Below are 14,024 nucleotides of genomic sequence, written 5' to 3'. Positions count from 1 at the left end.
TCTCCCATATCCCTCTAAAATTAACCCCTTCACGTGCCGGTTGCCAACTCTATCTATGCTAACTTCTACTGGCTCCCGTTGACTCTCTCGAGCCCCTGATGCGCTACAGGGGACCCATCATATCTTCGACCTTATTCTAGTTGAATCGAATTCTTTTTCTACTGAAGCTAAACCTTTACCTTCCACTTACGTCGTGACAGTCGCTATTATCGCAAGGTATTTCGGCAGGTAACGATGATGATAAAAAAGATACCTGCTTTATGTTGACCTCGTATAACGGCGTGCCACTGTTTGCTTCGGTTCATTAGGCAGCTATGGAAAAGCCATTTCTGCAGTCCGCCCCATAGTTAATCAAGCACGATCTCAAGTGCGCATGCGCAGCACTGTGCGCTGCCAGCAGAAAAGCAGAGGAACGTCTCTACTCCACTGTGGTGCATGTTAAGCGGTGTCCAGCGTTCTATGGTTACAGTTGAAGTTTTCCCGTTCATCATTATTAAGCATGAAGGGCTTTGAACTCCCGCTGTGGAGCGCTGGAGGCGACCTTGGCGCTAGGACGAAGGGAGAATGCGGAAGCTAGCCTAAACAAACTTTGGCGAAGCTTTCAGGTCAGCCCCTGCTGCCTACGTGCTTCCCTGCCGCCGGAGGAACGCTTGTGACTGCAACAGCGAGTTGCTAGTCCCGTGGTGAGCGAAGCCTATGTTCTGTCAGCAGTCAGAGAGGCTCGCGCGCCATCCTGGTGCTACTTCACGAGCGAGGCGACAGTTGCCGTCATTACTGGTCATTACGTAGTGCCCGTGCCTTAGAGCCCAGGTCCCGTGGCGTCATTCATCAGCACGCCCACTACTAAACAACTCTTATTTCTTCGCTTTATGAGCGCTCGACGGTGATGCTAATCATTAGCTGCGCCCACTGACGAGAAGCGTACCTTGAAATGACGTTCCGTTTCGCTCATAAGCTTTCAGGCCTGTGTCGAGTCGTGAGCGCGTGCGCTTCTAAGCATATAGTTCTGAATTTCAATGCGGTCGCCCTCAGAACTGCTTAGGCCGAGCAATGAAGCCAGATGCCAGGAGAGCTAGGAAGCCTCTTGCGGATAAGGATTGCTTTGCGAGTTACATGCCCTGTTTACCCTTTTATTGGCCCCCACAGAAAAAAAAATATAAAGAAAAAGAGAGGGAGCCCAGACCAGCAATGCTTTACCAGGCTTGAAGCCATTACAAACAAACAGAAAAGGAACTAAACGCTCAAAAAAGCTTCAGTTAAAGAGAAAAGCAGGGATGTAAAAACAACAAACAAAAAACGCGAAAAAACTAAGTCACAGAAATGTCAGAGGCATAGACATAGTCAATGTACAGAACAGGAAAAAGGGAAAACCAAAGGCACAGCACAGTGAACGTACTACCTGTTACAGTCAGGCAGTCAGAGCGCAGTAAGTACGACACTACGAAAAACAGTGAAGTAAATATAAAACACTAACAAGAAAAAAATGCCTGTGATTTAGCTGTGGTTAAACCTGGAGTAACGCGATAGCTGCAGCTGGCCGAGTGGAACTCGCTCACTCGAATTACAAAGTCAGTCTTTCGCCGCTACGTTTCGCTGGCCGTTCCTCCTTCATCATCGTCCCTGGACGTGGATTCACTCTTTCCCCCTTCTTCCCCTCTCTACTCCCCCTCTCCACCCCCCTCACTTGGTTTCGCCGGCAGCTGCTACGCACCACGTGACAAACCACGTGACCAGCCACGGCGCCGCCCCGGAGCTCAAAGGCGGTCACGAAGCTCAAGGGGTGCCACGCTGAAGGCTCGAAGTGCTAGCGTAATGTAGCTATCGGTACAAAAACTGCAGACACGGTCGCAATCGGGCAACACACAGCGGGCAAACCACAACGAAAGGCACTCAAGTCCTGCAAAGGAGCACAGAGCCCTCCTCCCTGTGCAAACGTGATGATACAGCATACACAACCCACAGTCACAGATAGTAAAATTACCGTGACAGGCCACAACGAGAGGCCCCCATGCCCAACAGAGGAACACGGCGCCGTCCTCCCTGAGCAGAGGTCAAGTCACAGCACAGATAATGTCACAGGCACAGCTGGTCGAAACGCAATGTCAGGCCACAGTTATATGCCAGAGCAGAAGACCACTGCACTCTGCCGACAACGCCAGGATTATGCTACCACTAGGCGACAAGGCCGGCAGGGAAGGCGAGCGCCCAGCTAAGACCGCAGAAAAGCTTACGATTGCTTCGGCGCTGCAAGCAGGAAAAGCAGCGACAGATGCTGAAAGGTCTTCTACTCCGATAAAAAAAAAACCTTCAGGCTTACATCCACTCTCGATTCCGGAAAATGCAGTGCTTGACTTTGGGACCTCCTTCTGCACCTATTAATAGTACATGTGCTAATGTTTGTGAAATAAGCCTTGAAACTTGAACCCTTTTATAAAATAATTATTTGCGTTTTTTCTGTTGTTGTTTTTCAGAGTAGAATAAGTACAAATATTTTAGTTTCTCACCACTCTCCCAGGTTGAGGGTTCGCCGTTCTTTCAGCAAAAACACGCAGGCGACAGAATATTCAGAGCTTGAAAATGCTTCTTCCTCCTTTGTTTGCTGCTGCGCGAAATTTCCCTATCTGCGTCGACAGCAGAAGTACTGTTGGAAGCAAAATTGGTATATATAAATAGCCCTGCCTCGCCAGTTTCCTGTAGCGCTTACTGTCCAGGCAGGGGAGGAGGTGACCGTTTTCATCCGGAGGCATGTCACATCACTCGTTTCGAAGCGTGGCGCTCCAGCATGCCGTACATTCCTAAAGGCGCCGCAATGGCATCAAGCCTTGTAACCGCCTGTGTTAGATACTCCTTAGGGGTGCACCCGAGAGCAGATATCCGTAGTGTCTGTCGCGACGAAATTCTTTTCGCAAGGTTTACGGAGTAAATAAGCGTGCTAGCCATCTCAAACAAAAATCTGTTTTTAGTTAGCGCCCGTTAGGCTACATCGTTGCTCGCTCCTCGAACTGCTTTTCTGAATACTTGTTGTGAACCGCCTAGCCAGAGGGTAAATGTTGATCGATTAAGCAGCCATTGGGTAATGGGCAAGCTGCTGCGCTGACAACGCACTTAAGGCTGGCATGCACTGTTTCATCTTTCGGGTCATGCTAGAACTACGCGGGAAACGTTGCGCATGTGCTCACTAGCTGGCAGCACCGTGCCTTTAGATAGGCTGGGCATCAACCAAGCTCGCGCTTTCTTCGGCTGGTATTGGTCGAATAGCACGATTGTTGCGCACGCCACACGTTATTCGTGGACGCTATAAGACCTTGTACGGAGTTCGTGTTTGCGCGTGCATGGCAGGAAGCACTTTACAAATGATTCAGCTAGAGAAGAATTGGCGGTGACGCGGAAACCTTTAGCAGTTGGTGCAGTACGATGCCGTCGAATGACGGCGAAAGGAAGGTGAGCATGTCGGGAGAGAAACGACGCTACTGTGCAATAGTAAGGTATCGAGATTCCGACGACCAGGAGTACGTCAAGAAGTTCAAGGACAATAGCTTTGGGCACATGCCTGGTCTTACACGCCATTTATATCCCATGTTCCATATTGATTACTAAAAATCGCGACTGGTGGTCTGAGGACTTCTTCAAAGTTACCGTTCGACATATTGCGTGGTAAATGTGAACAATCCTAGCACGACAGAACACACGCTTAAAGAGAGCGCAGGACAGCACTAACTTACACTACGGTGTATTTGCCGCGCGCTTGGGTTAAAGGAAGAAGGTGGAAGGGCGAAGCGTGTTCGTGACATATGCGATGTAGTGGAAGTTAGCGCAATGTCCTGTGTTCTCTCGTTTTCACGCGTGCGTCTTCTCTCGCGCTATGAATGATGTTCGCATTGCATCTGCCAGTCGAGAATCCAGTGGTTAGTTTGTTACATGAGCACCACCTTGAACCTTGCGATATTCAGCAGCCCACATTTATAAGGCAGTCGTTGAAAGGCGTCCATTGAAGCCATCTTCATGACATATTTCCCTGGAGGTGTCTCGATAGCTGATGCCAAATACTTCGCTTGCCATAAAGCACTTCACATTATTGATATAGATGATCAGGACACAGTGTGACAATTAGGTGTGGAAAACCACGCTGCAGACTCTACATAGTGTGAGCGGAGTGTGCTTAATTTCAGTCTGTACTAAAATACACATAGGGAAACACACCGGAATACAAAAGATATCGCTCAAGTCACATGTATGCATATCCGCATCCTGTGTTCTCACCAATGGATTTGGTTTTATGGGATGTAACGTCCCAAAGCAACTAAGGCTATGGGGGACGCCGTAGTGGAGGGCTCCGGATAATTTCAACCAACTGGGGTTCTTAAAACATACTGACATCGCACGCCACACGGGCCTCTAGCATTTCGCCTCCATCGACATACGACCGCCGCGGCCGGAATCGAATCCGCGTCTTTTGAGCTAGCAGCCGAAAACCATAACCACTGAGCCACCGCGGTAGCTATTCCGCCAATTCCTTTAAAAGGAGGATTCCACGTAATTTTTTGTTTTCAACACTTTTATTTCTATGAAAGAGAGGAAGTATTACTATAGACGTCAGGTCCTGACGGCAGAATTAGGCAGGAGGGTTAAGGCTGCAGTCCTGGGGGGATATGTCCGATCTGCAACACGTAAGTCATCTGGGACACCAAGAGAAGCCAACTTTGTGAAAACTGCGTCATAAGGAGTGGCCCAGCTAACCGCAGGTTACATGATGCGGGATGGGTTGCAGAAGAGCAGTGCATTCATTAAATAAATATGGCGTGACGAAGGAGCCCTCTTATTGTTTAGCATGAACAAAGGGAGGCTCCGCAGTCCGACAACTGTGGAGGTGAGGACCAGTTTTTCGATTCAGACTACTTGTGTGGCTCTCGCTTGAGCACAGTAGATGGATGGTCAGAGAGAAAGTCCCCGGTGCTAAACTTGGTTGTCACATGATACCTCAGGCTTCCTTACCTTGTCCATAACTTCGTGCTGCACGTCCAGCCCCAAACGAAAAGACAGCGACGAGCGTGCGCGGCTCGGCAGTTGAGACAGCACCTCTCGAAAGCAGTCGTAGTGGATGTTCATCTCTTCCCTGGCCCACTGCGCAAAACAGACTGGCTGTTGGTGGTTTTTATAGGCACTGGTAAAATCTTTTTCATTACAGAGCCCTCTCTCACTCTCCCTTTCTCTCTGTCTCCGCAACAACCATATCGCCCGAAAGTCGTCAGTGGTATTGTCATAAGCACACTGCCAGTACGCGGGCATTGCATCCTTCAATAAGGATAACTGGAAGCATGCCCAGAATAAGACTACCGGGAGAATAATGCAATACCAGCGCATGGGGCACTGCTCCATTTGAGACTCCCATTTTTAGACTCAGTGCACATCAGGCAGACCGAAAATTTCGGAATATTACTCGCGCCAGCATTGTCCCGCGCTTTTATACATTTCTCCCGAACCCTCGACGTTGCTGCTCAAATTTTGGCCTATTTGCTTGCTCTTAGCAGGGAAACAAACATGTGGTGTAGCACACTATCTGTCTTTATAGCTTCATGCAATTTTACATATTACCTTCAACGCCACGTGACATCAAAGAGCGCTTTGAGAAAACTCATGAAAGACTGCATTAAATGTCATCAAGTGATAAAGCTAAAGTTCCTTTTTAAAGTTAGTTATAATTAGCAGGCAATAAATGTGCGTTGAGATGCCGGTCACTTTTAATTACCGCCTCAAGAACCTCTCAAATGGTGCCATTTTCATGACATTTTTAAAATTTGCAGGGTTTGTTTGTGAGTGCGATTCGCGCATAACTCTAGGACTGCAAGACGATGTTGTTATTTTAGTCTGAATTCTCTCCCTCGTGCCACTCAGTGTCATATTCTGCCAAGGAAACCGCCTCGGCTTCCGGTATCTCTAGTAGTAGTTATTTATTTTCGCTGTTCTTTGCTTTCTAGCATATGCGTGCATAGGCCGCGTCATTCATACCCCGATGGCGATTTTTAAATAATAATCAAGAGAAGCGAAAGTCAATTCGACATGTTCTCTTCTAGGTTTCTGTGTCAATACTACTACGCGTACATCTATAAAAACTGAAGATTGGAAGTGCTGAATGTGAACAAACATAACCGCTTTGATCTTTCATGTTATCATGGTAATAGTCCTGTATTCTATATCAGATTTTAGTCAAGTGAGTGCACACAAAGAAATACCACAGCAGGGTACAACGGCGCGTTACGTGGAACTTTTTATTAGGTTACTTGGTGCATGTTAAAGGCGACCAGACCACAACCACAACACGACTTGACCACAAACAAACCAGATTAACGTCCCCGAAAGAGACATCTCACACACTAGTGACCCGAATTACGGTTGCTGTTGTCAGAGCTGCTACTTATGTTAATGCTTGCAGGGAAAATTAAAAAGCAGCTTACTTTTCCAGTCGGAGTTTCCATGAATGTGCAGAAGCTGAGCTGTAATAACGATGCCATAACAAATGTAAGGAATCGGACCAGGGCTTATGGCGACTCAGCCACAAGGGGCCCCAAGGATCAAAGGAAGCCGTCAAAAAGGAGAAACGCGGTCTCTAACGAAGCAAAAGCAGAGATATAACAAAGTATTTCCCATCCACTTTGGGCAAAAAAATTTACATCAACCCGCCGCTGAAAAAAGAACTAGGACATCTAAAGCAAAACGCGTTTCCAACGTTGCAGCGATGTGCTATGACCAAGCATACTTTTAAAGGGCATGGCGGATGCCGCAATAAAAAATGCCTGATAGAGCTATCGCTGTCAAATACAACCGCTTTTTGTTTCTCTTTATCTCCAGCTCTTGTCGAGAACTGTTTTTTTTATCTCTTCAACGGCTTCCACGCCAATGCTTTCAGTTAACCACCATAGGGCGTCTCCCGACTATTATCCGTTCCCGGTGTACAAAAACTGTGGAGCTTGCTCGGAAATACAAATGCCTGGTATGCATAGTCATCTGAATACCAACTACTGCTGCATTTATTTTTATGATGATAGTGAAGTGGTTGTAATTAAAAAATAATGAAATAAAGGGCCAAAAAGATTTTTGCTAGCCCCGGCATCTGAAAATCGACAGTGAAGCACCTGAGTTGGGGAAGCACAATTAAAGGATAGCAGGCAGAATGGAGAAATGAAATGAAAGAGGTGAGGGGACAGGAAGAAAGGAAGTTTTTATACTTTCAATGACCATATTTTACCTATAACGTGCTTGCGGAGAACTATGCTTAAGCCACCCTATACCAGGTGCTTCTTTTACAGCGCAGCTCTTAGGCACTCGTTCCTTGGTTTAGCGCAGGCGTCATGGGTGTAACCGTCAGGGCGAATAAGGAGGACAGCGGAGGATGAATGTACTACAGTTGTAGAGAAGGCAGCGGAAGAAGGAAACCGGAGGAGGAGAGAATGGAGAAAGCTTTGCAGCAGAGAAAGAGTCTACTGAATGATGAAATCGTACAGCCTACCAAGGGACCAGCTCACAATTCACAAGGAAAGAAAACACATGGGATGTAGGAGTACTCCGTCGTGAAACTCCAACAAGCCCCCACTGCCACGTGAAATTGGCACTGCAAGAGTGGTGCTCCGTTAACGACGGCTGCCGCAAAATCCACCGCCCGTCGAGAGGTTCAGAGGCGGCGGATCGCACTGCGTGCAGCCGAAGCGGAAACCCAAAACCGACGCCGTTCAGCTCTGCGTGTTCCATCTGTACTCATCTATAGTTCAAATACCGCAGCAGCTACGCTCGAAAATCGCATTACCGTGGAGCATAATCAAAAGCCGCTTTTACCAGCATAGAACTAAGAACTAAAAATCGAAAAAAATGTATGCTGCTGAATGAAGCGAAATGTAATTTACAAAAACAACTAGCTGTTACGTACTTGCCAATAAAACGGAAAGAGAAAATTCAGGAAGACAAACTGCTAAGATGTATTAAGAAGTGCAAGTTGGCCCTTTCCGCATTAGATTTGTTGGCGCCGAGAACGCAAGCGCAGTACGAATGAGGCACCATTTGCGCCCTGATGAGGAGGCCACAATGATGTCATCAGTGCCGTGCAAGCCCATCGTAGCCGAAACACTCACCGCATCGTCTAGCACACTACTCCTGTTCCTTAGGTGCTCAAGGAATACCGACTCCAACCTGTCTTCCGACACGTCCGGCACCAGGCGCCGCATGCAAGAGGACTTCGCTTTGCTCCGCTCCCGCTGCTCCTAAAGAATAGGTGGGCCACGACAGAAAAGAAAATGGTATGCTGACGTAACTAGCAACACAAGCTGTACCCTACCTCACCACGCCGCGATTTCTGTCAGCAGTTGCCCTATGGTATGCACTGTGGAATCTACCTGTACCGTCTGCTTTGGACTTCTGTTTTGCAAATGTCCCGCTACCTAAAGTTCTCGACAGCTTGAAGCTGCGTTCTACCATAGAAGGTGTGCAGCCGAGAACGCGCGTATATACATTCCTAGACTCTAAAGACGGATAGGCCTATATGGGAGCAAAAAGGGAGTAAGCTGTCCTCTAACGCCCTCCGTTTTATAAAAGGGAGTGCGCAAGAGCACAGCTTACTCCCTTTTTACCGCTTTCTGTGTAGAGCGTATTTCACACTGGTTCATAAGAAGAGAAATGCAAGAGTGAAGTGATGGATCAGTTTGTGTCCCATTGTGAAAACAGCGCGAATAAGGACAAAAAAGAGGCAGCTTGTGCTGAGTTGTCACAATGTAGCCCCAACTAGACAACCAGCTCGTTATTAAAGCGCTCATATTGACGCCGACAAACGTAGCGCGACTCAAAAGAGGCTTTCAATCGAATGGCCAAATAGATCAGCAGCGCGCACCGGAGCGGAAACGTTGTCTTTCTCACTCCGTCACGAGCCAAGACATGCCGCTCGGCCGCATGGCGGCGCACGCAGAATGTGAGCAATGTGGCAATATGTTGTTCATTCGTTTTTGTATTTCATATACGCACTGTGTTGTCAAAAAATATATTCAAGGCGCTTACACGAAATATTTCACATTTTTGCACGTGTCGTCTCATTTTTACAATTATATATTTCTTAAGCTCGTCACACATTCAAGTGAAAACAGAAATTCTTACTTCGTCGGGTGCTTCATACTTTCCCATGCAGAAGGCAATCTGAAACAAACGTAATTAGAACTTTGAAATACTGGCCTATAATGCAAGCAACAGTTCATGTCGAAACACGCCACCTCGAAGAAAGCGCGGAAATTTGGCAGCATAGGGAGGACATTGCAAGGGGTGTATTTGGCGATCTTCTTCAATTGTATCTGCTCCTTTCTCTCTTTTGTAAGCACAACCTTTGGTGGCACAACCGAATCGCATGTTGCTATCGGTCCATCAGTGTAGGATCGCGAGGGAGGAGGCGGCTGACAGGTCGAATCACACAGGCGTGCACACATGCCCAGGACACGCTCACCCTCTACCCTTCCCCTCCCCTCACCAGGTGAACTGTGCAGAGCTAGGGAGTCAAAGAGAGATATGCTCTTTAATGAAAACAGAGGTTCTAGGTGCCGTACAAAATGCGCTTACATGCTACTCTGCGTTAACGGCAGTTTTTGACAGTATGAGAAGGGTGCAGAACGTTTGAAATAAAAATTTAAGAAATAATACAAATTCGAGGCCTATTAATTAAGGTGTATACACATCAAAGCAGAATGCAATTAGGTTTTAAAGTTTGGGAAGAAGTGCAATGTCTTGCAGATGGGCAGAGAAAAAGTTCAGTGCGCGGCGAATAGAATCCAGGGGAGATATAAACCGGTCTTAAAGTTTATTATCTAGCCCAATGTCCTCTAGATAAGCAAGTTAAAAGTTCAGCGCACTGCCCTTCGGCGAGAAGGAAGCTGAGGAACCGAAACCACTGTTAATTATTAGTGGAACTTTTCAGAGCCTACGTTTGGTGCTCGTAATATGCTCTTTTTGAAAAGGACATGGCACTGCAAGTACACCACAAAAAGAGGAGGAGACGAAGGATAGGCGCCATGTCCTTTTCAAAAACACAAAACCAACTCTCCAGGGAACATACCTTACTGTAATACGCTCGCTCATCTGCATAAGCTGGGCATTCGAATAAAACTTGCCGTACTGTTTCAACCCAGCCACAGTTGCCACAATGTGAACCACTCGCTTGACCTAAGCTGTGTCGGAAGGTCCTCGGAAAAAGCTAGGGGCTGTACAGCATTCGTAGCACTGGGGTTGTACCTGCGCGGTGAACCGTACCATGTGAAACAGCGCACAAGACAAGGATGATACACGACTACACAGGCGCTGGACTAACAACCTTGGTTTACTTTCAGGCAAAGAGGGAATTTAAAGGTTACATATAAACAAAACAAAGGGCACAAGTCGAGCTGCTATCAATGTCATAAAAGGTCTGAAAGGTATGCATGGCGTAAAAATGGCTGAATGCGTGTGCGAGCGAAGTTAAAACCATCAACTGTCACCAAAAAAGGAACAAAACGTATCGCCCATCATGGTTCACAATAACGGCGAACAACGGTCAAGGGGCATGAATATTATAAATAGAGATGAAAGCGGTCATCAAGGTAGGCAATTTCCTTCCTCTGTAGTGCGATCTACAGGGTGCTGACTCAATCTTGTCGAATGTTGTGTATGAAAAACTCCTCATAAATCTCGCGTGCGCGCTTGTCCCTGTAGGATTTCATTACGCTGCACCGGTCTCGGGAAGGACTGCAGTGTTTACAAGACGCACAATGCGCTGCCGTTCTAGTCGGCAAATCGTTTTCGTGCTCCAACAACCGGTCTTTTATGGAAAGGCCGGTCTGGCCCGCGTAGCACTTGCCACACGAGAGGGGGACTTGGTAACCGACTCCAGTCCTGCATGCGAAGAAAGGTTTTTTATATTTCTTAGCACAGCGCAGCCCACTCTCATCTTCTGTGCCACTTTGACCTCGAGGCAGAGTTACACAAGTTTGAGGCCGAGAACACCAGAAGCAAGGCTTCTTTGCCAACAACCTTCTTTAACATATGTGATAACTGGTGCATCTAGGCGATTGCCGTTGTCCCCACCTCTGAACTGTCCCTACCTTGGCTGTATAGTTGCCTTGAGCAACTTATCAGCAATGATTTGCAACAGATTTGTCGGGTATCCTGCCGATTCCAACCTTTGCACCTGGGTGTAGAAGCTAGAGAAGATTTCATGTTCGCAGGACCTTTTGAAGGCTCTTCTCGCGACAGCCTTGACAGCGCCTCGATTCACCAGCTTCGAATGAAACGAGGTGAATGGAAGTAACTTATTCGTGAACGTGGATCATAGCGTCAGGAAATGTGGGCTGGGAGGAGAATAATCTGATGTCAGGGAGCCGGATTTGTCTTTCATTAAGTACTTACTTAGTTAAACTGATGGGCTTCAGGGTATCAGAAAAGTGTCAAACATCAGTTTTAGGTCATACTTTCTTCCAAAAGTATTCAAAAGCCTTTTATATATCTGAACATTCTGACAATGCCAGTGTGCCGAAGGACATCACCGTACATTCTGTCATATAATGGGGAAAAAAGTGAGTCGCTGGGGGGCTGAAGTCGAACTTGAGCTGATACACACGCGTTCTTTCTGAAAGTATAGCTGCTCATGAAAACTGCCTATCTGGACGGCCATTTCTATCTGCATTAATCCTATACCCATGTCGCTTTACCTTTGTTCGCCGTTATTGTGCAACGTTATGCGCGGTCTTTTCGTTTCTTTTTTGGTGACAGGTGTCTGCTTTAATTTCGCTCGCACACGCATTTTGCCATATATATATATATATATATATATATATATATATATATATATATATATATATATATATATATATATATATATATATATATATATATATATATATATATATTCGATCTTTTAAAGACGCGGGGTTCTATCCCGGCAGCAACGGTCGCATTTCGATGGAGGCGAAATTCTAGAGGCCCGTGTACAGTGCGATATTAGTGCACTGTAAAGAACCCCAGGTGGTCGAAATTTCCGAAGCCTTTCACTACGGCGTCCCTCATAGCCTAAGTCGCTTTGGGGCGTTAAACCCCCATAAACCATAAACCAAACCTATATTCCCTCTTTGTCTTACAATAAACCCCAGTTGTTAGTTCAGCGCCTGTGAAGTCTTGTCCCGTCCTTGTCTTTTGCGCTGTTTCCCAATCTTAAACTCTTCATGCACCAGGTAGCCCGCCAAAATGGCCTCTCGTATTCGTCACTCGCTTCACTTATAATCCTCTGCCTGCGAAATGTTGTGTCATTTTGTCCCTCGGAAATGAGCAAGCTAGCGACGGCAAAGCAGGTCAGAGTACGACACGCGCGCGCTTTCGCGCGAGATATCCCCGCGCATCACCCCCCTCCAGTGCGAGCTGTTCACGTCGCAAACCACAAGGGACTTTTAAAGTCCCCGTTCTGACCCTGCAAACTGCACTACCAGGGGTGCACTGCGCCACTGAGGGCTTTGTCGCACCATTCGGACAGGGGATGGCATTTAGTGTTCTTTGAAGTTTCCTGTTTCCGCTACTTGTGTGATGTTCCTCATCCGGCATTCTTCCTTTACATGATCCTTATTGTATAATCTGTCACGTCACCCACCGTGTTCTACCGACTGGCCGCGGAAATATTCGCGAGCTCACAGTTCAGACAGGCAGCTATGGTGGCCACGGCAATTTATCGTACTCTTTACTCGGAGAGCAACCAACCAACTGCTGTTAGTGTACACACACAACAGCGACCAATTATAGAAGGTAAAAAAGTAAAAGCCCATGCAGAACCGCTAGGAACTAGTCCACCAAAGCGTAAAGATAGTTCATTGTGTTTTTCGATGAAATGACTTATGAGAAAAGTGGTACAGCGGCTTTTCTCTCTTTTTTTTATCTTCATATTCTGCTTTCCCTTTGGCATCGCACAGAGAGAGAGAGAGCGGACGCTTTATAACACCGAAGGAAATGCGGAGTTCATCACGAGCAGCCTGCTGCAAGATGGTTGCTTGATTTGTTGTAGAGAGCTTCTTTAATTCCTAAAAATCAAGCTTGTCGCAGGGGGAGGAAACGGTAGAATTCGTCAATATAATGAGACGGGCGGAATTATGATAGTAAACATTTGCGTAAATTTAAAATTATTACTTCACATTGTCTCTCATCGGTATTGGCGACTCTCATCACGTCATGAATGGTTTTGAGGTCAAAAGCTATTAATGTTCTTTGCGAGTGATACCGGAATGGAAGACGGCAGATAAATTTCTACCATGTAGGGTTCTCTGAAGTGCTGCTAAAGGTCAGCATACGGTAACGTTGCGTTTCACTTACCCGCTGAAGCAGGGAGCAAAGGCCCAAATACGTGCACGCAAAGCAGTCGCTGCGATGGGGCTGGTGAATTAAGGCGCTTAATTTAAGCTTGAATTGCTAGGCGAGTTTGAAGGCATTTTTCAATTTCTTGGAGAACTCAAGACTGAGTGCAAGGTGGTGAACTATCAGTGTGCGCCCTGTGTAACCTGCAAGTAACGGCCAACGGACACGTGGAAAAGTGATCATATCCCTTTGTTCTCTCCCCTTTCTATCTCTCCCTCTGTTCCCCTTCCCACGTGTAGGGTAGCATACCGGGCGCTGCCTAGTTAACCTCCCTGCCTTTCCGTTTGTCTTTCGCTTTCTCTGCTAGGCGAGTTGGCTATTCATATTCTAGCAAAAAAAAAACAGTGAAAACCAAGACACTGGACCAAAGAAGGCACACACACACGCACACACACTGTCGCTGGTACTTCCATGTGCTCTTCAAAAGCCGGTGACAATATAGGTGTTAGTAAAAATTAATTATCACAATATGCCTCCCTCAGAGCTTGCGCACTGCCGCTCTTGCAGTCAGGGCATGGTGGTTTGCACGAAAATAATTTGTTCTCCCCCTCCCATATATTTATTTTAGTGTCTGTTGCCTAATCCAGGCCCTCAGTGCCTTCGATTTATCAGCTAAGTGAAGGAAAGGGTTCCTT

The 14,024-nt window shown here is 46.8% G+C and overlaps 1 protein-coding gene across 1 annotated transcript in view; it reads right to left on the bottom strand.

Annotated features, from left to right (window-relative positions):
- LOC144097312 (uncharacterized) overlaps positions 1-14,024 on the bottom strand; it is a 41,229-nt gene that overhangs the window by 10,294 nt on the left and 16,911 nt on the right. The window contains exons 6-9 of the mRNA XM_077630054.1: positions 9,133-9,171; positions 8,121-8,249; positions 6,453-6,491; positions 4,993-5,121 (exon numbers count right to left, since the gene is read on the bottom strand). Of these exons, the coding sequence (XP_077486180.1) occupies positions 4,993-5,121; positions 6,453-6,491; positions 8,121-8,249; positions 9,133-9,171 (336 nt within the window). The remainder of the gene's footprint in view (positions 1-4,992; positions 5,122-6,452; positions 6,492-8,120; positions 8,250-9,132; positions 9,172-14,024) is intronic.

The sequence above is a fragment of the Amblyomma americanum genome, chromosome 7 (assembly GCF_052857255.1).
Source record: "Amblyomma americanum isolate KBUSLIRL-KWMA chromosome 7, ASM5285725v1, whole genome shotgun sequence".
Lineage (NCBI taxonomy): Eukaryota > Metazoa > Arthropoda > Arachnida > Ixodida > Ixodidae > Amblyomma > Amblyomma americanum.
The sequence above is the reverse complement of the archived record's forward strand: the minus strand, read 5'-3'. Positions and strand labels throughout refer to the sequence as shown.